Here is a 26006-nt window from a genome sequence, read left to right as displayed (position 1 = left end):
TTCTTCTGCTGGCATTTTCTCAATCTCATCCCATGTTAAGGGCTCTTGAGCTTCTGCTGACTTTGTTAGGTAAGACAGTCTTGGGGGTGGAACACCTTTGTTTTCCCTGGATGAGCGTCTGACAACAGGTTGGTCTGACCTTTCCGCATCCTCTAAATCTGAGAGTTCTTCTCCAATTGATTCCCCTTCTCCAACTGTACTGTCTTCTTCAATGATCCTTTCTGTGTCTGCTTCCTCTGCCTGTTCCTCGTTAGATACAGGTGAGTTGCTTTCAGACATCTGCCTTGGTATGGCATTTATATACACTGGCATGTCTATTATGGTTCTAGTTTCATATTCTGGATGATAAGGCTCATCTGGGATAATCCAGCCTTTATCAACCCTTTTGTTTTCATCAAAATATGTAACATGTCTTATGCCAACAATGCCAGTTTTCAGATTCAAAATTCTATATCCTTTGTGTCCTGGAGCATAGCCAACTAAAATGCCCCTTTCTGTTGTGGAATCCAGCTTATGCCTTCTTTGCTTTGGTACATGAGCATATGCTGTACTTCCAAATGTTCTTATGTGTGACAGGTTTGGCTTCCTACCATGCCATGTCTCATGTGGTGTGCGCTCAGCGCCTTTAGTTGGCATTCTGTTTTGTAGGTACACTGCTGTGAGAATGGTTTCCCCCCATAGTCTTTTAGGGAGATTGCTATCTGACAGCATACATCTGGTCATTTCCACAAGTGACCTAAATTTTCTCTCTGCAACAGAATTTTGCTCTGGTGTATAAGCTACTGTTGTGATATGCTGAATGCCTTCTTGTTCTAGAAATGTGCGCATGCTTTGTGAAGTGAACTCACCACCATTGTCGGTCTGAAGAACCTTTGGTTTTCTTTCAAATTTGTTGCTCACCATGGCTACGTATTTCTTCAGCATGTCTGTGACTTGACTTTTCTCTTTCAGCAAATAGGCCACACAATATCTAGAGAAATCATCCAAGAATATTAGCACAAATCTGTTAGTTCCCAATGATGGGATATTAAACGGTCCACATAAGTCACTGTGTATTAAGTCCAGCACTTTATTACTCCTATTTCCTGTGTATGCAGGAAATGAGGGTCTCACACCTTTTTGAGTAACACAGTCTATGCATTTCTCCATTTTACCAGCATCTGCACTTATCTGAATGCCGGTGGCCAGTTGCTTACTGTAAAGATCCTGGATCACCTTACAATCACGATGTCCCAGGCGGCGGTGCCAGATTTCCAGACTACATTTACCATCATTCTTCCTTACTTGCGCCATATGTGAGGCTTCACCTGAAATGTTCAGCTTATAAACATCATTATGCATAAAAGCTTCAGCATACACTTCATCATTTTTAGAGATTGTGCACTTACTGTTTTCAAAATGAATCACAAATCCCTTCTTATCTAATGTAGATACACTAAGCATATTGCAAACTGCTTGGGGAATATACAAGACATCACTTACAGGAATTTCTTTAACTTCATTAGACACTTTGCATTTTAAGAATCCAATACCTTTTGCTTGGATCTTAGCAGTCCCTGCGTTTGCAGTTTTAAGAATACCTTCCTCTGGACACATTTCCTGAAAGAAATCCTTACAATTGGTTAAATGGCATGTGCTCCCTGAATCCAAAATCCAAGTACTTTCATTTGAATTTTTATTTACCATAGTCAAAGATTTTTCTGCCATTAGAAAGCCCTTGTGTTTATCTTTGTCCTTCATACATTTCCTGGTTTGAAAATTCTTTAGTTCCATTGGCTTAGGTGAGCTAGAGGGAGTGTTTTGTGTTTCCTTACACCATTTAGATACATGTCCCTCCTTTCCACATGAGTAGCAAATCAGCTTGCCCTTGGGTGGAGTTTTCCCATAGCTCCGCCTTCCTCTGTTCTTTGCCAAGAAATTTGTTTCATTTCTCTCTGACTTGCTTTGAGAACACATCTCCTCAGAATCATTTATTATGCATTCCTGCCTTAGTTTTGATGTTGCCTGTTCAAAAGATTGCCCTTCAATGGCCTCATTTACAGACCTAAAAACATCAAACTTCTTTGATAGTGAGGTAAAAAGAAATGCTCTTTTCAATGCATCACACATGGGAATTCCAGAAAGTTCTAGCTTTTGAAATGAAGACATAAGATGCATAATGTGATCATTACATTCACTTTTATCCCTTAATTTGGTTTCATTCAACTCTGCTAACCAAATTGGTTGCTGCTTTGCATATGTAGTTGCATACATAGTTCTCAGCTTACATAAAATGTCCTTTGGTGTATCTTTTCCCTCCACTAATATGGCTTGTTTCTCTGAGAGAGCTTCCAGAAGCATGCACTTCACATAATAGTTTGCATTGTCCCATTCAGCCATATTTTCAGCTGTTCTGTCTTGGTCTAAGCATATATTTAATCTTTTTGCTCGAAGGAGACATATGAATCTTAGTTCCCACTGCCGATAATTAAACTCAGTTAATTTAGGCACCTTGAGAGAATAGAACAATGGTGAATTTCCTCCCTCAGCCATTTTCTTAGCCTTCTGTCTGCTGTGTGGGGGGAGAGAGAGACAGACTGAATCTTTCCTTTAAAACTTAAGAGAAAAATGTGGCCTTTTTTTCTGCCTGGTAATATTTCTCTTCTTTTTCAATTCCTGAGCCCTGGGCCCATAACCCTTTTGTTGGATTATTTGTAGTAAATAATTAGCAGATTTTAGTACACACAGCTTCAGCTTTAGAAATGTTAATTTCTTTCTTCATCTCTCTCTCATTCACCCCTGAATAATTCACTGCTGAGTCACTTTAAAGTTGAAGTAACAAAACATCTGTTTACTCACAGTTTGTAGTTAGATTATAATCAGACAGGCTTATATATACATATTACTATACATTTGTCTTATCAGCTCCTTCCATGTGCTTAGATGGTAATGGATGCTCACACCACCATAGATCCTCTCAGGTTAGGAGAGATCATGAGCTCCATGTGCTCCATGTGCTGCATGTGCTGCATCTAACCCCCAACAGGAAGTTGCATAGCAGTGTGACCTCTCTAAGTAATTCACATCAGAGGTCACAGAGTAATCACAGAGAAAAGATTGCTGACAGGCAATGCATGTTAAAATACAATTACATTCCAACAGCTGAGAGGGCAGGAAACGGAAAGCGAAGGACGGAATCGAAGAGCTTCGCTGCTTTATGCTTTTAGTGCTGCCGCCGCCCGCCAGTTCGCCGCTGCTGCTAGTCTGGAGAGATCAGCTGGGTGGGCGGGCCTGAGCTGAAATTGGGTGGGCCTGGGCCCACCCAGGCCCACCCGTAGCTACACCCCTGAATGAATGTGAGAGATTGCATGTACTCCCCTCCTCCCCCTAACACACACATTCTCTTACCCCATCACCAGTAGTCTACTTATGTCTTGGGGTGACCAGAACTCAAACACTCCCAAGTATGCTCCTCACCCCAATCCAATGGTCAGCAGGTGACTGAAGAGTAAAGAGGGGATGAAAAGCATCAGAAATTGTGTGGAAAAGATCCCAGCACTGCCCTTCTTCAGGCCTTTTGATTGCTGGAGGCTGAGGATGGCTTGTTTCTGTCTCTGTGTCTGAGGGAGCTGCTCTGTCTGCGGGTGTTTAAACACAAATTCCCTGCAGAAAGAAGTGAACAATGTTAAAGGAAGGCAAAAGCTGAATAAAGTTGTAAAAAAGGGCTTTGACTGCCTCGGTCCAGGAATGAGACTTAGCGGCGTGTTGTGGAGAAGGGACTGAACGAGTGATGCTATGATGTGAATAAGATTTCAACTGCCACACCTCATTTTTAAAATGCTACCAGACAGCACTGTAGACTTAAGAGACAGTCCCTCCACCACAAAACTTACATAAGACAAAGAGAAGGCTTCAGAAAATGTAGTTTACATTAACAAGGCTCTGATCAGAGAAAATTAGGATTTAAGATTTAATAGCAATTTCAGAAAGATGAGTCTTTAGTTGGGACTTGATAGGGCCAGAGTGGTAGCATGACATACCAGTTTATGCAGCGCAACGAGGTGGAATACACAAAGTGAGGAGCTGGTGGTGGAGGAGCAGGGCTCAGATAAGAACAACAAACCCGGTATTCATAAAAATACTGAGCTCTTAACGTCATCCTCCTAAGTTATGCCCCCAAATGTATGCCCTATTTTCAGCCAAACGTAGGACCGTAAATTTTCAGCTGAAAATTCATCTTAATTTAGAAGCTTAAAATTTATGCTTATACTGTAAAGTTAGGCCTACTATTCATTTGTTTATATTTATTCTAAAATTGGATATACTACTTTAACAAAAGATCAAAGTGCTTTATATAAAATTATTAACAAAAAAAAGAAGGAAAAGGCATGCCTTTAAAAATAGGAAAGAACACACCACATGAACAAAGCATATACAATCTGTAAAAAGAACATAAAATCAAACACATCTGAAATGGGCTGTTTCTGTGACTGCATAGAGTACCCAATTTATGAGCATAGTGATGAAAATCAGTGCTAATCTCCTAAACTGATTTGCCCTGCCTTAAATTCGCCCCTGTTGCCACCCACTTTTTATGCTCCTAAGTTTAGGAGTTTACTAAAATTTTGAGTATAAAGTTATGCACTCAGCCCTAGTAAAGTTGCAAAGGGACAATTAATTAGCATAAACCTCAACCCTTGGGGTTGATATTCAAAGCAATTTAAATGGACAGAAGAGCCTCCTGCCCATGTATTGCTTGTACCTGCCTAACCACCAGTATTCAGTGTCACTTAACTAGACAGTGTGCTGAATATTGGCACTCACCAGCAATGTCCCCAGTGGGCAAGTCAGAGGCATTACAAGTTGCAGAACCAGGAACTGGGAGTTAAGCAGGTGCTAGCAGTATTCAGTGCTGGCACCCCTATAGCTAACTGGGTACGTATAAACTGGGTACATATATACTTTGTCCAGCTAGCAATGCAGGTCCCAGCACTGAATACCTACCAGCATTTGCATAATACCAGATACCAGCCTTCAATGTACTGTCCTGCCCTCCGTCCCTCCCACTCTGGCAAGCTCTGATCCTTCTCCTAACCTCCTCTCCAATACAAGCTGCAATCCCACTCCCAACTCCCCCCCCCCCCCCAACTCAAAGACCAACTCCCCTCCTCCCCCCGTTAGAGGTGGTCTACTGGGGTGATGGGGGCAGGAGCAAAATGGCCACTGTGATCTCGAACAGTAGTCCCATGGTACTAGCACTAGTACCATGAGACTACCGTTAGAGGTCACGGTGGTAGCCATTTTTACTATGGAGTTGCGAGTAGGGTTTGCTCCTGCTCCATCTGGGAGTAAGGTAGGCATGGGGGGGCTCTTAAATAGGGAGGGGTGAAGAACAGGATTGATCATTGTGTCTAGGGGCAGTTGGGAGGAGGATCGCAGCTTGTGTTGAGGAACAGGAGGGGGTAGGCCCCTGTGTTGGGGGGGGGGGGTGGGGGATTGTAGCTTGTGTCAGGGGGGTCGGTCTTTGTGTCACGGCGGGGGGGGGTTGGGAGGGGGATCACAGCTGTTGTCAGAGAGGTGGGAGCAAGGTAGACGTACACACCCAACTTATGTGGGTCCTGGCCGATATTCAGCCAGGGCCCACATAAGTGTCTTATGCAGGTGCCACCTGAATATTGGCTGAGACCCAATTAAGAGCCTGCAGCTTGACCGCATCTAGTCAGTTGCTGATATTCAATGCCAGTGTCCAGACATGGTGCAGCATTCTGCACCATGGCCTAATTCTGCTGGTTGAATATTGACACGTTTGAATATTGGGCCAACATGCCCAATGAACAGAGTTACTGGGGAGCAGTGTAATGAGAGAGAAGACAGAGAAGACAGGAGAGATAGAATGGATTTATAAAATGAATGTACTTGTAGGTGAGCTAAGAAAAGCTTGAACTGTACACAGAAGCAGGGGTCATTTTAAGTACACATTTTAAGAACAGGAATTAAATATGTAGAACGCTGGCAAAAAGTAACTCTTGAAGATCAATTTTGAATGGGTTGTAGTGGATATAGGGAGTTCAGTGGGAGATCTGTGAGCAGAAGGCTGCAGTAGTCCACTGTACACAGGAGATGATGAGAGTGGATAAAGGTTTTAATAGTGTCTTTAGAAAAAGATGAATTTTGGTGATATTATACAGAAAAAAATGACATGTTTTAGCAAGGCTTTGCATGAGTACAGAGAAGGAGAGAGAGGAGTCGACTGAAGGGTCTATCTGTGGAAACAGACAGAAGGAGAGAAGTGGGTTTCAGAAGAAAGATAAGAAGTTCTATCTTGACAGTGGTCCATCTAAACAGGAATGTTACAGGAACAAGCTCAGATTTAGGGAAACAAGCATTATATTATACTAGCTGGCTACAGGAAGAAAAATAAAAGTTGCATTTACTTTAGCTGCAAGTGTTCAGGTCGACTGGCCCAGTGCCAGACCCAGTCAGGACTCCCTGTCAGCATAAGTCCCACCTCCCGCTGCTGGCTCTGTCGGTTGTTCTCTGGCTGAAAAGGAAAAAGAGCAGCATTCAGGCATAAGAACTTTCCAAGCATGGTCTCACTTCTGTGAGTACAAAAGAGAAACCTTTAAAAAAAGCCAGCAATGAATGTCACTGGGTACCTTATCTTGAAACTCAGAGCCTGACAGCAGCAGCTTCCAGTCTGTCCATTCTCCCTACCTATTGCACTGCAGGCCTCCTCTGATCTCTAACTCCACTGACTTCCCCTCCAGTGAGAATCCTCTCTGGATTCATCCATGCCCTCTTGAATTTTTATGTCAATTTTGCATGCCCCCCCCCCCCCCCCACCACCTAGGTATTACTAGTAAGAGCATAGAACGAGAACAAGGAAAACGGAAATATTGAATGATAACAACAAGAATAAAGAGGATAAAGAGGACAATTCACATGAGGAAAAATTACGAACACCAGTCAGCTGTTACAAAAGACGTGAAGGCAGAATCAGCATCAAGATGAGACAACACTGCACCCATAAGATAAGTGATTATTAAGTCAAATAGAGGAAGTCCTCTGTCATATAAAAAGTAAGTTAATTGTGAGAATCACAGGAGGGAGGCAGGGCAGCAGTGCCATGATGTCTGGTGAACAGCATTACTAGGAAAATTTATTTCCATTGTAACAGGTGATAACTGAGCACTGCACATTTATAATAAGATATCACATATTTTAAGCATTATAATCACATTAAAAGTATATCACATGAACAGCAAACAAAAAAGACAAAAAAAAGGTTTCGTTGTATACTAAGATATAGAAAAAAAACGGAACGGTTAGTCAACCCAGAACAATTTAGTATTGCCTACATCATCTAAAATGGCACCATAAATAAATTTAGGGGCTAGCAATGTTTGGTTTATAGCACAAGTGAGAATAGTGACCTTCTCTCCGTAACTAATCCCTCCCTATGCATCCATATTTGCCATATGTTAATCATCTCACTTACCTGTGCACTGGTTTGGTTCCCACTCCATGCAGCTTCTACTTCTGGTGGCTCAGGGGAGCACTGCAGGCTCATGGTTAATGGAGGACTGAAATAAAGGACACTGAAGTCATGTCTGCTATTCTGCAATGCACATTTCAAGTTGGATGGCAGAAGAACTCAGGTCTCAGCAGGAAGATCCTCCCCTCCCCCCATCACATCTCACAGTTCCAAATCCCACAATGAGCCCCAAAATTCATCCAATCGTTTGCTCTTAAATATGAATATTAAACCAAAATAAAACCTTTTTGTGATCTATAGCTGATGATGAAAGGGTACCTTGCACACAATATTCTTTGATTCAGTTTCCAGTTTGAATTTATCTTTTTTAAACTCCTGCTTTATTGTTTTGTATGGGCTCCTCTGCTGAGTCCACCACCACCACCACCAAGGAGAGATGGTCTAACTGCTGGTGCAGCCCTTCCATCTTAATACACTTCTTGTAGGTTTTGGCTCTGGCGTTGCTGCTTTAGCATCTCTCAGACCAGAGGCCAAATCAGTAATGCAAGTCCTGCCTCTGTTTTGTGTATTTTACAGCTGGGCTTGTCTCAGACGACAGCTGCTCTGAGATATACTGTCATGACAATTTCACCTAGTGCATAGCACCAATCTTTCTATATAAATTATAGCCATGTCTTTTTGTGTTTTTTATTGTTTCACTGTCTGCATTTCGGAGACAGGACAGGCCTGCTCTCAGGCATAATTGAGCAGCACTGTCGAATATAAAAAAGAAAATGGAAAAGAGAAAGCAGGCAGTGATGGGAATTAGAAGCTGTTCACATAACACAGCGTTTGGGGCTCTGCTGTGGCACCAGCTCACTTGGGACTAGACTTCAGTCACTAATCTTACACATGCTCAATCACCATGCTAGTATCCATCGGCAATTATACACTGCTGAACCACCATGCAGTACACACATACACTCACTGGTACCTGCCACAGCTAGATCCTCCTCGTGAGCTGTTCTTCTCAGACTCCAGCTGAGCATCCAGCAAGATCTGCTCCATGTTCTCATTATGAATGGAAGAAGATGAGGGAACGTGCTCGAGGCCCCCACTGATTCCATGGGGGTTGCTGCTGCTGCTGTTCAGGGTGTAGTGCAGCTCCATCCATGAACCTGCCCAAGAAAATCCAAACAGAGAATGACCCAAAAGGGAAACAGGGATGGAGGGAAGAAAAGTTATGTGGGAATGGCCAAGAAGGGTTAATTAAACGGAAATGCTGAGGCCTCGTGGGTTTCCAGGATATCCACAATAAATATGCATGAGATAGATTTGCATGTACTGCCTCCTTGGTATGCAAATCTCTCTCATCCATATTCACTGTGGATATACTAAAAACCGACTGGCAGGGTGTGCCCTGAAGACTGGGTTGAGAAGCTCTGTGCCTGTTACTTGCTATTGTTGTGAATGTATGCCTTACTAGATGTCAGTGATTTATTTTTCAGTTCTCTAGGGTTTGTTACTGACTCAAAGACAATCACATGATGCTGCAACGTCATCTAGAACCACCAAAGTGATTATATCCCGGAGTACTCAGCAGCATCCATTGCCACAGCTGCACGTTTCCAAGGAGCAGGCCATGCTCCTTGGAGTGACCTCCTGGAAGCAGTTCTTCAAAGGTTGCTGTTTGTCTGCTGGGACTAGGGTTGGTTCTGATGGGCTCTCTCTTTCTTCTCTCTTTTCTGACCATTTTTGTAGTTTAAATGACTCAGTCTAACTTCATTCCTATAATTTGGTGACACTGTCCGAATCATCCTCATTCCTGCACTAGGTCTCGTATGATGAGTAATCTCATTTTATGTTCTACATCTCCTAAGGCTGATGACTATCATGTGTAGGTCTGTGAAAAAGAAAACAGATTTGATCAGGGATCTCTGTTGTTCCCACAGCCTAGATGTGCCATATTTGATAGAAACATAGCTATGTCCAAAGAAGGAGTCTTAATTTTTTCATTGCTTACCCCCTGATTTCACAGCCTTTTATTCAACCAGCCAGTCTAAATGGAGTGGAGACCTTGCTATGCTTACTTCATCTATGGTGAAGGCCAAGTCTGCCATATTCTGAATTACTTCTGATAGAACTTGATACTTTTATTCTACTGTCCTCCCTCAAGTGCAGTTCAATGGCACATGCTGCCCTCAAGTTTCCCTCTCTTGTAATATTAGGAGACTTTAACCTTCATGTTGATGTTATGCTTCAACTGAGGTCTCTTTCTTTCACAAATTTCTTAACAGACCTCGGCTTATCCCAGTTTATTTCTTTCCCCACACATCAGGCAGGGGCAGGGCACGCTCTTGATCTAGTAATTGATCACAGGTTTTCTGCTTTGAATCTTAGAGACTTTCAGTCTTGGCCTGTCCGTTGGTCAGATCAGTTCTTAATCATTAAATGAAAAGATAGATATAACAGGCATACTAGGGGGCTCATTTTCAAAGTTCCATAGGTTACTATACTTTGTAAGTCTAAGTGCTTTGAAAATACGCCTCCACTTATCTCAGTTAACCACTGCAAAGAAGAAATATTATTCAAAACTAATCCACACATCACCTAATTCTTCAAAGCAACTGTTTACTCTTTATAACAGGCTTACGAACGGGAAATGTTCTCCTGTACCTGGGATCCCTTCTGTGGAATCTCTAGGTTCATTTTTCTCAGATTAGAGTCAACTTTTCCAACACCAAAGAATGCCCCTGTTTCTCTAACATTATCTGAACACTATGGATCAGTTTGGTCACAATTTAATCCCACTACACTTATGTCACTGAAGAGACTAGTTTCATCAATGAATCTTGCTCCTTCTTGCTTAGACCCAATCCCACCGAGTTAGCTAAAGATCACTTCAATGGGGCTTCTACCACTAGCATTGCAAATTATCTCCTAGAGTCTATCTTTAGGGTCGCTCCCACTGGCCTGGAAGAGGGCAGCTGTTTGCCCCATATTGAAAAAATTCGCTTTGGATACTTTGCTGTCGGCTATCTCCCAGTTTCCACTGCTACTTTTCTTTCAAAACTTACAGAAAAACTAGTTTTTCAACAGCTCCTTGCTCATGTCAAGGGCACCCATGCCTTACATCCAAGGCAATCAGGGTTCTGCTCGGGTCATAGTACAGAAACTATTCTTATCTCTCTGATGAGTGAGATACATGTTAACTTGGACAAAGGTTCAGTGATGCTGTTGGTTTCCTTAGATTTAACGGCAGCGTTTGACCTGATTAATCATTCTCTGCTGCTCCAATGTCTCTTTTCCTTAGGATTATCAGGTACAGTTCTAGCTTGGTTTGTCTCTTTTCTTCAAAACCGTTCTTTTGCGGTAACACTCGCTGGTGCTACTTCCTCATCTTTTCCTCTAGGGTGTGGGGTACCTCAGGGTTGATAAAGGGCATGGAACTCCTCCCATATGAGGAAACGCTAAAAAGGTTGGGGCTTTTCAGCTTGGAAAAGAGACAGCTGAGGAGGGATATGATTGAGGTCTATAAAATCCTGAGTGGTATAGAACGGGTAAAAGTGAATTAATTATTTACTCTTTCAAAAAGTACAAAGATCAGGGGACACTCAATGAAATTACATAGAAATACTTTTAAAACATATAGGAGGAAATATTTTTTCACTCAAAGAATAGTTAAGCTCTGGAACTTGCTGCCAGAGGATATAACAGAAGTTAGCATATCTAGGTTTAAAAGGTTTGGACAAGTTCCTGGAGGAAAAGTCCATAGCATGTTATTGGGCTAGACATGAGGAAAACCACTGCTTGCCCTGGTATTGGTAGTATGGTACTACTCCTAACTTTAAGGGCGCTTTGAGGCTATCTAACTAACCTTACTATACCCTACGTTCCTGCCCGACTATTATGTTCACTCAACAAGGTGCTGTTGCTGGGAGATTTCAACTTGCCTGATCTGGATTAGAATGTCCCGTTGGCAGAATCAGAAAGAAGCAGAGAGATCACGGATGCCTGTCAAAGTGCTTTGATCAGACAAATGGTGACCGAACCCATGAGGGAAGGATCAATGCTGGATCTAGTTCTCACTAATGGAGGAAGTGTTTCCAACGGCCTGGTGAGTGCCCACCTAGGCAATAATGGCCATCACAAGATATGGTTTGATGTAAGAGCGAAAGTCAAGTGCAGAAGCACAAAACTCAAAGTACTGGATTTCAGACGTGCAGATTTTGGTAAAATGGGGGAATACTTGAAAAAGGAGCTGACGGCAGGGGTAGGTATTAGAGAAGTGGAAGCACAGTGGTCCAAGCCGAATGCTGCTTATATATATGGCAACAGATCTTTATACAAAGAAAATAAAAACAAGAAAAACAGGAAGCCGAAATGGTTCTCTAAACAAGTGGCTGAAAAAATAATGGCAAAAGAGATACAAGAAATACAGAAAAACGCAACAAGAGGATCACAGAAAAGATTACTGGAATAAACTGAAAGAAGTGAAGAGGGAAATAAGGCTAGCAAAAGTGCAGGCAGAAGAAAAAAAAATGGCTAAACGTAAAGAGAGGTGATATGACCTTTTTCAGATATATTGGAGAAAGAAGAAAAGCTAGGAATAGAATTGGAAGACTGAAAGTGCTGAGAAAAGCTATGTGGAAAGTGATGAGGATAAAGTGATTGTGCTAAACAAATACTTCTCTTCAGTGTTCACGGAACAAAATCCTGGTGAAGTACCGCTGTCGGCTGTCAAGGATATATCTGGGAATGGAGTGGATATTGCACTGTTCACAGAAGAAAGCATTTATAAACAACTTGAAAATCTGAAAGTGGACAAAGGTATGAGGCCAGATGGGATACATCCAGGATACTGAGGGAGCTCAGAGAAATCTTGGCAGGACCTCTTAAGGATTTATTTATTTATTTATTTATTAGGATTTATTTACCGCCTTTTTGAAGGAGTTCACTCAAGGTGGTGTACAGTAAGAATAGATCAAACATGAGCAATAGGCAATTACAGCAGTAAAAATATTCAAAAACAATACAAAGTATGGCATGGTATACTAGCAATGTCAACACAATACGTAATAGAATATTATAATTGGTAGTGAAGGGTAAGGCAAAGTTGTAACATATAGATGGGTAAGCAAGTAGGAAGAATTAGAAAGTAAGGTGACTGATTTGAAGAAAGTTGCACATGGAGGAGTGGATAAACATGTCCCACTGCAGTATGTGCAGTCCGAGTCACTCCTTGTGTGTGTGTGTGAGATTAACAAGTTAGTTACTTCTTCCATTAAAGGCTTGGTTGAAGAGCCAAGCTTTCACCTGCTTCCTGAAGTAGAGATAGACTTGTGTTAAGCGAAGCCTTTCAGGCAATGCATTCCAGAGTGTGGGGGCTACTCCAGAGAAGGCTCGCTTGTGGGTATCACATCGTGTAATGTCTTTTGGAGAGGGTGTAGTTAGTGAAAGTCCTTGGGAGGACCTTAGTGTTCTTGGCGGTGTATGGAGGATCATCCTATTCTTTAGATACTCAGGGCCATTTCCTTTCAGGGCCTTGAAGATCAGACATAGAGTTTTAAATTTAGCCCTGTATTGTACTGGTAGCCAATGAAGTTTTTGCAAAAATGGTGTGATGTGGTCACATTGCTTGAAACCTTCTATGAGTCTTGCTGCTGCATTCTGAATCAACTGGAGCTGGTGCAGGCCCTTTGTAGTCAGACCATTGTATAGTGCATTGCAGTAATCCAGTCTTGATGTTACCATGGCATGCACAACTGGGATAAGATTTACCTTCTCGATGTAAGGAGAGAGGCAGCGTAGCTGTCGCAAACAGTAGAAGCAGCTCTTGAAGGTTGCTTTGATTTGGGGAATCAGTGTTGAATCTTGCTGTATTCCAAGGTTCCTGACTTGTGATTTGAGGGGGAGTTCATACTTCCCAAAAGGGATTTTGATGTCAGGTATGTATCCACTTGTGTTAGGGACCCAGAGAAGCTCGGTTTTACTTGGGTTCAGGCAAAGTTTGTTGTGTTTAGCCCATTCTTGAATTGATGTTAGACAGGTAATCAGTTTATTCATGGCTGTAGGTAAGTCAGGTTCAATGGGTATGAGTAGCTGCATAGATGTAGAACTGAGAGTCCATTGACTGAATCAGCTCAGCTAGTGGCTTGAGGTAGATATTGAACAGAATAGGTGACAGTATCAATCCTTTTGGTACCCCGCAGGTCAGTGTCCATGGTGGTGATGAGTTGTTGCCAAACATTATGGATTGTTGCCTGTCTGATAGATAGGATCTGAACCAGGCAAGTACTGTTCCATTGATACCTGTTTCTGTCAGTCGTGCTAGCAAGATATCATGATCCACAGTGTCAAATCTAGCAGTACTAACATTGAGGCAAATCCCTTGTCTCGGTTTCTATGAAGATCATCTAGCAGGGATACGAGGACCATTTCTGTTCCCTAACCGGGTCTAAATCCAGATTGACATGGATCTAGCCAGTTACTCTTTTCTAGCCATTCATTAAGTTGAACACAGACTGTTTGTTCTATGAGTTTCCCTAGAAACGGGAAGTTGGATAATGGCCTGTAACTTTCAAGTTTGTCCTGGTCAAGGTTGTTTTTCTTCAGCAGAGGGCGAACCACTGCTCTTTTTAATGCTGTTGGTAGTTGCCCTTTAGAAAGAGAGGTGTTCACAATTTTTGTGGCACCTTCTATAAGGCCCATACTTGCCTGCTGAACTATCTTTGATGGGCAGGGATCGAGGAAGCAGGTAACTGGTCGAATGTCTCTTAGGATTTTGTCAAGGCTCTCCTTTTGTCAAGGTTAAAAGTGTTCCATCTGTCTCTGTTTGGAGGGGGCGAGTTTGTGCACCCCTGGTTGACTGGTTGGGCACTGGGTGGGATTGCCTGTAAATCCTGATGGAGACTTTTAATTTTGGTGGCAAAGTGTGTAGCAAAATCATTGCAGTTCAGTTTAGACTGGACAGGCTGGTTCTGTTTACTATACTGAACAGCTGCTTGGTTGAATTGGCAGCCTGTGCCATGCATTGTGAGAAATACTGTTTTTTGGTTGCTAAGGCTTGGCGGTACTTTGCAATGTGCTTCCTGCAGTTTAGCTTGTCTTCAACCAGGTGAGATTTGCGCCATCTCCTTTCCAGTTTTCGTCCTTCACGTTTAAGGATCCGAAGTTCTGGAGAAAACCAAGGTGAGCGTTTGTGAGTGGGGCATAAGACCTTTTTTAGTGGTGCTGTTTTCTCTAAGGTCTTGGCTAAGTGTGTATTCCAGATGTCAACTTGTTCTGACAGTGTTGTCTTTTCATCTACATGTGAATAGTCCAAGGCCTCTAGGAAATTCTCAACGGTCAGCTTTTTTTTTGTCTCTGATCTCCTTCCAAACTCTGGGAGGTGCCATTTGTTTCAGGTGGTCACTTAGGGAGAATTTAATTAGAAAATGGTCTGGCCATGATAGAGGTGTTATTTCAATACTGTTATCCCAGAATTCTGGGATATCCACCCCTTTGTAGAATACCAGATCTAGTATGTGACCCTTTTCGAGGGTTGAAGAATTGATCACCTGTGTAAATCCTAGTGCTGTCATCGTGTCCAGAAAGGCAGCTGTGGTGGTATCTGGGGTTTTGATGTGTAGATTGAAGTCTCCCATGATCACCAGCCTAGGATAATTCAGGGTCACTTGAGTGATTAGGTCTAGTAGTTCTTGCACAGATAATGTGTTGTTACGAGGTGCTCTGTAAACCATGAGCAGCCAGATTGGTTTCTCCTCTTTAAGTTGGATTAAAAGAGATTCTGATCCATGTAGCTGGGGATGGATATTCTGCACAGTTTGATTGTGTCCAGAATCAAGACTGCTACCCCTCCACCCTGTCTTCCAGGTCTTGGTTGATGTTGGATGTTGAAACCTGTTGGGCATAGTTCAGCCAGTGGTAAACCCCCACTTTCATCTAGCCAGGTTTCACTTGTTCTTAGGATGTCAAGATGCTGTTCATTTATGGCATCATGGATCACCGAGGATTTCTTTGCAGCTGATCTGACATTCACCAGTCCTATAGTTCCCAAGGGTGGTCTGGGGATGCTATGGGTAGTTTTGGTGTGACAATGAGGTGATCTTTTAAGTACTGTTATGTAGGTGTTTGACCTCTTGCACTTTTGCCTTCTCTTTTTGGTTGGTTGGGGTTATGGTTTCCTCTCCCACACACCACTGGGATGCTTGCATGACACATTTTTGTGTCAGAAACTAGTTAGGTAAAATTTCTCTGGGTGGTACTGCAATCCACTCTTTGGAGTACGCCCTGTAGATCAGCAGTCTTCCTAGTTGGCAATGAGTCAGAACAGGTTCTTCAGGATTGGCAATGAGCAGATGTGGTCCCTCTTCACAAAAGCGGGGAAAGGGAAGAAATGGGAAACTACAGGCTGGTAAGCCTTATGTCAGTGGTAGGGAAAAAAATGGAGTCCCTGCTGAAGGACAAGATAGTTAACTTTCTAGAATCCCAATGGGTTGCTGGATCTGAGACAACATGGCTTTACCAAAGGAAAATCCTGCCAAATGAATCTGATTGATGATTGAACTAGATGAAGGACTTTCGCTAGATGAAATCTATTTGGATTTCAGCTAAGTCTTTAATATGGTTCCTCACAGAAGACACCTGAATAAACTGAAAGGCTGAACTTAAGACCCAAAGTGGTGAATTGGATTGGAAACTGGTTGACTGACAGGAGGCAGAGGGTGGTGGTAAATGGAATCCGCTCAGAGGAAAGGAAAGTGAGTAGTGAAGTGCCTCAGGGGTTGGTGCTGGGGTCAATTTATATATTTGTGAGAGACCTTGTTGAAGGGTTAGAAGGAAAGGTTTGCCTTTTTGCAGATGACATGACAAAGGTAGCCAATAGAGTGGTTACCCCAGAGGGAGTAGAAACCATGAGAACAGATCTCCAAAAATTAGAAGAATGTTCAAAGGTCTGGCAGTTAAAATTTAATATACTATTAAAGCTCTGTATTTTTGTTCCTAATTCAAAAACAAATTAAGTTAAATAAAAATGTACTCTAACATTTTTGTTAGAACTGTAACAAGAGTTCTAACAAATTCTTACCATTACATCTCGGGTAAGGGTCATACATGTAAAGGGGCATTTTCAATATGACATCTAAATCCAATTTTAAATGTCCAAAAATCAAGTGGTGAACATGGCCATTTTTGAACCTGAAAAACATCTTTTTGCTTCAAAAATGGCAATTTCCCAGACATTTTTAGCTGTTTTGTAATCAGTGTGTTTTTCTTTTGTGACCATTTTTGGAAAAAAAAAAGACCAAGGGAAAAATGCACGAAAACAAACGATTGGTATGTACCGAGGGCCAGCATTCTTAGTAGACTAGCCACAAAGACATCCCAGAAGAGCAGTGGGGCACCCTAGGGGAAGGTTCCCAGGTACACACCTTACTGTTATCCCCTTATATTGTTTGGGGAGCCCTCCAAAACCTACCAAAAACCTACTGTACACCACTACAAGAGCCCTTATGCCTGCAGGTATCACCTATATTTACGTACAGTAGGTTTTTGGTAGGTTTTGGAGGGCTCACACTTTCCACCACAAGTGTAACAGTAAGAGTGCAATATCGGCCTGGGTCCCCTTCTCTACAGTCCACTGTAGTGACTACTAGGCTACTCCAGGGACCTGCTTGCTGCTCTAATAGGACCGGCCATAACATCTGACACTGTCATAGAGGCTGGTATGTACTATTTCTTTCACATCTTTGGGGGATGGGAGGGGGGTCAGTGACCACTGGGAGAGTAAGAGGGGTCATGCCTTAATCCCTCCGGTGGTCATTTGTTCATTTAGGGCATCTTTTTATGACTAAGGGCCCCGTTTACCAAGCTGCACTAGAGGCGCGTTAGTGCTTTTGGCGCACGCTAACCATTAACGTGTGCTAACTGTGTAGGCATCCACAATATTCCTATGGGTGCCTACACAGTTAGCGTGCGCTAATTTTGTGCATGTGCTAAAAATGTTAGCACACCATAGTAAACAGAGCCCTTAGTCATGATTGGTCCAACTTTTAGTCCTGGATATTTTTGCTTTGTTCCATTATGGCAGAAAAATGTCCAAGTTGTGGAAACACCCAAATCCCACCCCGACATGTCCCCTTGTGATTTTGATGCACTGCAGATTAATTGCATAGAAAAACATCTTAAAAATGTGTTTTAAAAATAGCTATTTGGACATTTTTGCAAGAAAAATATCCATCTGCCACTTTTTGGACATTTTTCTGTTTTGAAATACTGCATTTCTGTGGTACAACCAAGAAGTTTACATATTATATATAGGCACTTTTCTCTGCCGACAAAGCCCACTGAAAATGAATGGGCCGTAAATCGCTAACATGGTTTGGTAAAAGAGGCCTTTTTTTGTACTTGGGGCAATGAAGGGTTAAGTGTAAAATTAAGTTCCCTTTATAGTAGGGGTAGACAATGATTAAAAACTTTAATTGTAGTTAATAGTGTGATTAAAAATTGTAATTACATGACTAATTGCACTTAATCATGGCATACATTTTGGGCACATGCTTTTCAATTTTTTAATGTTGACCCAAAATTCCTTCTGAATAAATGCTCAGCATGGCTGATTATCCTGCACATGCTTTTCTGGCTTTTCCGGCTTCAGGGACCCACTTGCACTATTCACCTGATTATCTGTAAGACATGGTAGGGTGACCCCCAGCAAGTACCGTTGCATATCAGAGGTTACTGCTTGCGTTTCGGAAGAGTATAAGGCTTGGTAGAAGCGTACAAAACAATCCCTCAAATCCTCAGGTTTAAAATGCTCCCTGCCATCACTATCGCGAACAGACACGACCTGCGACTGCACCCGCTGCTGCTTCAGTTGAGAGGCCAACAATTTACTAGCCTTGTTGCCCTCTTCATAGAACACTTGCCTCACCATATTCATATGGTGCACCACCTCGCCTGCCCAAAGAGCTTGCAATGAGTGGCACACCGCCTCAATCTGGTGCATCAAAACAGGAGTGGGGGACTAGGCACACTGATGGAAAGACACCATCGTAGGTTCTTATCTTGCCTGTTGTGATCCTTTTTCAGCTTACTGGCCCACATAATCAGTCGGCCTCTAACAAACGCCTTAAAACTGTCCCATAAAGTACCCAGAGAAATTTCTGGTGTGGAATTCTCAGCAAGGAACAAAAGGTATTTCTTGATTAAGATTCTGGATTACCCGGTCCTCATCTAGTAGAAACTCAATCAGTCTCCAAAACTGAAGTTTCGGATCCGGGCTCTGTGCTTTATATGCTAATCAGAGCGGAGCATGCTCAGACCATACTATATTTTCAATTTCTACCTTTTCCATATTAGAAAGAAAGCCCTTATCAAGGAAAAAATAATCTTTATGTGAAAAAGAAACATGGGAAGCAGAATAATAAGTAGATTGCTTATGTGTTCCATGAAAATGCCTCCACACATCTACCAGCCTCAAGTGCGCTAACAGGTCATGCAAAGCCTATCAACTTGCTTATATATGAGTTGTGTGGAAGAGTCTAATTTAGGGTGAAGCGTTACATTAAAATCACCCCCCCAAACACAAAGTCCATCAGGCCATTGAAGCAGATACCTCTCAAGGTGTCACATCCCTCACCTGTTCAACGCTCCTCCCGGCTAGGTCATCCCGCAGTTCCGTCTGAAACGGACGAGGATCAGGCTTAGGAGGGTCTGTTTCTGTTTTCCACCCGTGTCTTTCCTGGGCGACAACCTCGTGTGGTTCCAGAAGACCTGTAGACCGCCGGCACCTGGAGGCTCAACTTCCAGGGAACGGCGGCCTTCCCAGGCAAAGATTTGGGGTTGTCCGGCCGCCTTCCGACACCGACGTTGGACTCAGCTAAGGTGTGGGATCAAGGCACAAGGGCTCACAGTCTGACACTAGGTCCAAATAAAAAGCCCGTTGGGCTTCATTAGGAGCATAGATGGTGACCAGATTATAAATATCACCCTGGAGCTCTATTTGGACAGCTAAATAACGGCCATTTGGATCTGAAAACACATGCTTTACTATAGGTTAGAGAGATCCAGAAATCAAAATACCTACCCCTTGCTTTTTAGCAGAGGAATGGGAAGCAAAAAAATTGCAGCGGATATTACCTGTGGTGCAGAAGTCCATGGTGGCGTTTTAATAAATGGGTCTCCTGCAAAAAGCATATAGATGCAGAAATCCTAGATAACTCTTTAAAAAGACATTGTCTCTTATAAGGCAAATTAAACCCTTTGACATTCAAGGATACTATCTTGAAATAACTAAAAAAAAAAAAAAAAACCAGAAAAGAAACTGCTGCATATCCAAACCCAACATCACTCCCCAGCTAGCATACACAAGACTCCAATAACACGGTAAACCCAGTCCATACTCCCTTCCACCTCCCCCCACCTCACGAATGACAGCTCCCCAAACCCCAACTCCTCCTTCCCAAACCCCCTATACTCCTCCCTCCGGGTATAGTACTGTTCATCATGGAAGAAATGAAACCCCGCCCCCCCCCCCAAAGCCCTCTCACAAGAGCACACAATATAAGGCACATTTTAATAAAGCAGCCATGCACACTGACGCACGCCTGTATAAACCCCGCTAACAGCATGAAATAAACTACTGTGCAGTAATGCTCAACTACAGTGGAAACATGCAGAAAAACTAAAAATATTGCAAACGCTCTATTCAATCCCACAATACTTGAGCAGTACTTAATCAGTCATTGCATCTTGCCAGAAAAGTTAGAAAAAAATAACAGTGCATAACACAGAAAAAAAAATGCTGGGCATCCAGATATCATTTTCTGCTCACGATCCCTTTAAGTCCACAGAGCCCCTCTGGATCTTGCATGGAAAAAAACTAATCCTGGAAGCAGTAGTCAACAGGCAGCGAGGTGGAACCTCTGCCAGGCTTGTCAGAGAAGCTTGATGCTGCAAACGGCGGCTTTTAGCATTGGATACCCTTTGCCACTTAGGACAATCCTAAATCTTGTGGACCACCGGCTGTATCTCCTCCTCCACATGATCTGAATCAGGACACGGGCAAAGCTGAGAGGCTTCTACTGGAGACTGTATGTGATGCAGCTGCCTTCGCAAGAAAAAAACAGAGCAAAGGGGCACTTCCACCGATATCGCACTCCTTCCTTCCTAGCTGTTCCGTGAGAAAACAGAGTTCACCGCAATGTTTCAGAGTAGATGCAACTAAATCCTGTATAATGTCAGATGATATGTATCCCACACAAAATCTTCTTTTCCTCGGGCAGCCCTGAGGACTGCCTCTTGCACTTTTTAACTCTGAAAGCATGCCACTATATCTCTGGCTATATTGTTCCTGGCCTTCCCCAAGGACCAGTGCGTTCTATCTCAATCTGCTCCACCGGAATTATTGCTCCCCCCCCCCCCCCCCCCCCCACTCAGAGAGAAGGCAGCTGGCCACACGCTGTGCCACCGACTCACAATCCATATATTCTGGTGCCAAAGATGGGACCTGTTCTCTAGGTCTTCAGTTTTAAGTGCAAAATCTGTATTAGCTGTTTTCAGGTCCCCCAATTGTTTGTCCATGAGGGTGTTGGCCTCTGAATGGTCTTTGAGACGCTGATCTGACTGCTCATAGTAACATAGTAACATAGTAGATGACGGCAGAAAAAGACCTGCATGGTCCATCCAGTCTGCCCATGACAAACTCATATGTGTATACCTTACCTTGAATTTGTACCTGTCCTTTTCAGGGCACAGACCATATAAGTCAGCCCAGCAGTATTTCCCGCCTCACAACCACCAGTCCCGCCTCCCATCACTGGCTCTGTTACAGACCGTATAAGTCTGCCCTCCCCTATCCTCGCCTCCCAACCACCACCCCCTCTTCCCCCCAACTGCTCCACCACCCAATTTCAGCTAAGCTTCTGAGGATCCATTCCTTCTGCACAGGATTCCTCTATGCATATCCCACGCATGTTTGAACTCCGTTACCGTTTTCATCTCCACCACCTCCCGCGGGAGGGCATTCCAAGCGTCCACCACCCTCTCCGTGAAAAAATACTTCCTGACATCTTTCCTGAGTCTGCCCCCCTTCAATCTCATTTCATGTCCTCTCGTTCTACCGCCTTCCCATCTCCGGAAAAGATTCGTTTGCGGATTAATACCTTTCAAATATTTGAACGTCTGTATCATATCACCCCTGTTCCTCCTTTCCTCCAGGGTGTACATGTTCAGGTCAGCAAGCCTCTCTTCATACGTCTTGGAACGTAAATCCCATACCATCCTCGTAGCTTTTCTTTGCACCGCTTCCATTTTTTTAACATCCTTCGCAAGATACGGCCTCCAATGCGTCTGCCCAACTCAACCAGATCTCTCCACAGATCAGATCCTAAAGTGGTCAGCTCAGCACGCACAGCTTTAAGATCAGTCTTAATTTCATGCAGCCACTCACGAATATCACCCGCTGTCTCTTGCATATCCATCTGCAATCCAACTACACCAATCTGAGTTGCCTCATAGTGTCCGCCCATGCCATCATCTGCCATCTTGCCCAACTCCATAAGTGGAGCTTGCACCACCACTGAGTACAAAAACTGGGAAAAGTTTATCCCCCAAGACTTAAGAGCCACAGAGAAGGATATAGCTGCAATTTGGCAATCCTCTGAGGTGCTGTAAACAATCCCACAACTCCGGATGGCTGCTAACAATCAGCGATAAACAGGGCTTTTTTTGAGGGGTTACTTGGGGAACTGAGTAACGGCACCTTTTCCATTGTCTGCTAAAATTGACCCATGGTCCTCAAGTTTTAATGAAAGAGCTCAAGCTGTAAACACCAATTCTGCCTTGTTATAGATTCTGTGACTGATTGCAGGGGGCCTGGCTATTGTGGGGTGGGTCCCTCAGTGATCACCTCACCCCTGAAGGGTGGCCTGGAATTTGTGTGCCGGCACCTTTTTCACTAGAAAAAAATGCAATGGCGAAAAAGCTCAGGAAGCGAGGAGCATCTGGCTTAAGCGGCCATCATTGGCGGTGACATCACCTCCAAACTCTGATGTATTTTTACTCTTATTTATTCCTGGCTTGTGTATAGCCACAGTAACACAGTGGTGATGTAGTTCTTATTTAACCAGTTGTGGTTTGGTGGTTAGGCATTCATGAGTAGGCTAGTGGTTTTTCTCACAAAGCTTTAACCTGGAGCTTTATGAAGTATTACCTGTTTAAAAGTAGTAGTACTGCTTACTCATGAAGATCTCTACTGTTACTCTGCTATGATATATTTTGCTGTGTGACAGACACTACAGAAAAGGTATTTTTAGAGTTTTGAATGTTTTTTAGTTCCTGTTGATCACCTAGCTTTTATGAATGGACTAGTAAAAATGGCCCGTTTCTGGCACCGATGAAACGGGTGCTAGCGGGCACGGGACTCCCTTCCCCTCCCCTTACGGTACCTGTTCGGTCGGGGCAGGAAAGAAAGAGCCCCCTCTTTCCTGCCCATAGCGGTGGTGGTAGCTTGCATCGTGTGGGACAGGGTTGCCAGATGGGAAAAATTTTCCCAGCCCAAAATCAGCCCTAAACCCGCCCAAAAAAGGCCCAAAGTCAAACCCCGCCTCCCACGTCACCAACCCCGCCTCCCACGTCACCAGCCCCGCCTTCCACGTCATTAACCCCGCCCCATGATGTCACCACTGGCGTCGTTAACCCCACCCCTGACGTCAACCACGCCCCTGAAAAACTTCTATTGGACCACATCGGACCAATAGAAGCCCCAGGAAAGCTTCTATTGGACCAAATTGGACCAATAGAAGCCCCGGAAAAAAGCGCACAGCGGCCACAGGAAAAAAGCCCAAACCCGCACCCTGCAGCCGCCGAAAATTTTCCGCAGCTGCTCGCAGAAAACCCGCCCAGTGTTGCAGGAAGACCGCAACCCTGGCAACAATGGTGTGGGAGTCCGGCTCTCGGCGGTTCAAAATGGCCGCCGAGAGTTGAAGTCTCGCGAGGCAGCTTGAATTCTCGGTGGCCATTTTCAAACGCCGAGAGCCGGACTCCCACACGATGCAGCAAGGAAGCCACCACTACGGGAGGAAAGAGGGGGCTCTTTCTTTCCTGGGCCGACGGAACAGGTACCTCTAGACCACCAGGGAGACACGCGTAAGGGGAGGGGAGGTGACAGGGGGGGAGGGAGGTTGGTGAGGTTAAGCGTGTGCTACCGTGGGCGGGGCAGTAAGTTGTAAGGGGCGAGGCTATGTGGCGAAAGGGGCTGGGTTCATGTGCACGGCGGCGGCGGCTGGGATTTGTTGGAAGGGGAGGAGTAGGGAAACATGCGGAGCGTGTTTCCCTACTGCTCCCCGTGCGTTAATTTGTTTTCGTGTTCCTCCCTTGACGTCATCACGTGTGACGCAAGGGCGGGGCATGAAGATGTTGTGGTTTTACCACCATGAAACCACGAACCGGTGTGTGAGTGACTTCAGTGACGTCAGTGTCCTCAGAACGTTGAGGCTGCGTTTTATTATAGTAGATAGTTTTGTTAAAATAGGAATATTTTGTTAAAGGGAATGGGACTTGATATACTGCCTTTCTGTGGTTACAATCAAAGCAGTTTATATATTATATACAGGTACTTATTTTGGACTTGGGGCAATGGAGGGTTAAGTGACTTGCCCAGAGTCACAAGGAGCTGCAGTAGGAATTCAACCCAGTTCTCTAGTAGCAAATGTCACTGCACTAACCACTAGGCTACTCCTTTGCATTGCTTCTGAATCAGCAGAAAACATTTTTACTGTAATTTATTCTTGGCTCATTATTAACAGTAGTACCAGAGTGGCATTCTGGTTCTTATTTAACTAATTCTGATTTTGTGCCTAGATATTTGTGAGCAGGATAGTTGCTTGTTTTTAACTTTAGTTTTATTTGCTGAAATAGGGACTTGGAAGGTCAGAATCATTGATGGAAATACTTTTTTTTAAACACATCTTGATAATCATAATTATATTTATATTTTTTGTGGTGGGTTGTTGCTTTCCTGTCAGCTGAAACCTATAGAAAGACATATAATTCTATATCTAAACTGATGATGTACAACTACTCATACCTACTGAACCAGATCGACCCACAGTTTTGAATAAACTGCCTGTCTAACCACAACTCAGGAATGAGCAAAAAAACAACAAACTCTGCCTGAACCCAAGCAAAACAGAGATTATTTTTGTACCTAACACAAGTGGACAAATACCATGACTTCAAAATACCTGTAGGGAAGTACGAACTCCCCCTAAAATCACACAAGTCAGGAATTTTGGAATATTAAAATATATTAATATTAAAAGAATGTTAGGTATTATTAGGAAAGGAATGGAAAACAAAAATGAGGATGTTATAATGCCTTTGTATCGCTCCATGGTGCGACCGCCCCTTGAATATTGTGTTCAATTCTGGTCACCGTATCTCAAAAAAGATATAGTGGAATTAGAAAAGGTGCAGAGAAGGGCGACGAAAATGATAAAGGGGATGGGACGACTTCCCTATGAGGAAAGGCTAAAGCGGCTAGGGCTCTTCAGCTTGGAGAAAAGGCGGCTGAGGGGAGATATGAGGGGTCTATAAAATAATGAGTGGAGTGGAACGGGTAGATATGAAGCATCTATTTATGCTTTCCAAAAATACTAGGACTAGGGGGCATGTGATGAAGCTACAATGTAGTAAATTTAAAATGAATCTTAGAAAATGTTTCTTCACTCAACGTGTAATTAAACTCTGGAATTCGTTGCCAGAGATTGTGGTAAAGGCAGTTAGCTTAGTGGAGTTTAAAAAAAGGTTTGGACAGCTTCCTAAAGAAAAAGTCCATAGACCATTATTAAATGGACTTGGGGAAAATCCACTATTTCTGGGATAAGCAGTATAGAATGTTTTGTACTTTTGGGGGATTTTGCCAGGTACTTGTGACCTGGATTGGAAACGGGATGCTGGGCTTGATGGACCTTTTTTTCTTTCCCAGTATGGCAATACTTATGTACTTATGTAAAAGCATCAGTTGGACCGGTAGATGACTGAGGGGTAAAAGGGGCAGTCATGGAAGACAAAACCAGAGGCTTGAAGTAGATATTAAATAAAATGGGAGACAGTAGGTGACTTTCAGACGCAAATTTACCTGATCAGAGAATTGCTCTATATATTTATTTGGACTTGATATTTTTCAAAATGGTGTGAAATAATATTCAGCATTATTGTGGTACTTCCTTTTATGACAGTGCATACTTTCTAAGGAGGGAAATTATCAACATGGGCTACAGTTAAGATGTGCTATTTCACTATTAGCCCTAGTTCCTAATAACTAAGTCTCAATGCATAAAATGAGGCTTGTGTTAAATATCATGAGGTAGAGGTAAAATAACATGTCTTAATGACAGCTCATGTTGATAACTGTGCCTCAGAGGCTGTGTATTCAGCAATGACAGTAAAGGAGGGAAATTATCAATGTAGCCTATCATCAAGATGTGCTATTTTACAGTTAACCCCAGTTCTTAGGAACTAGGACTCATTGCATAAACCTGTACTAAAA

The 26006-nt window shown here is 43.2% G+C and overlaps 1 protein-coding gene across 1 annotated transcript in view; it reads right to left on the bottom strand.

The window, feature by feature from the left end:
* Positions 1–26006, bottom strand: part of LOC115462541 (BCL2/adenovirus E1B 19 kDa protein-interacting protein 3-like) — a 49746-nt gene that overhangs the window by 9549 nt on the left and 14191 nt on the right. Inside the window, exons 2-5 of the mRNA XM_030192536.1 lie at positions 8448–8631; positions 7478–7562; positions 6414–6520; positions 3457–3642 (exon numbers count right to left, since the gene is read on the bottom strand). Of these exons, the coding sequence (XP_030048396.1) occupies positions 3457–3642; positions 6414–6520; positions 7478–7562; positions 8448–8631 (562 nt within the window). The remainder of the gene's footprint in view (positions 1–3456; positions 3643–6413; positions 6521–7477; positions 7563–8447; positions 8632–26006) is intronic.

This window comes from Microcaecilia unicolor, chromosome 2 (assembly GCF_901765095.1).
Source record: "Microcaecilia unicolor chromosome 2, aMicUni1.1, whole genome shotgun sequence".
In the NCBI taxonomy this organism is placed as follows: domain Eukaryota; kingdom Metazoa; phylum Chordata; class Amphibia; order Gymnophiona; family Siphonopidae; genus Microcaecilia; species Microcaecilia unicolor.
Note: the sequence above shows the minus strand (reverse complement) of the source record. Positions and strands in the feature narration are given on the sequence as shown.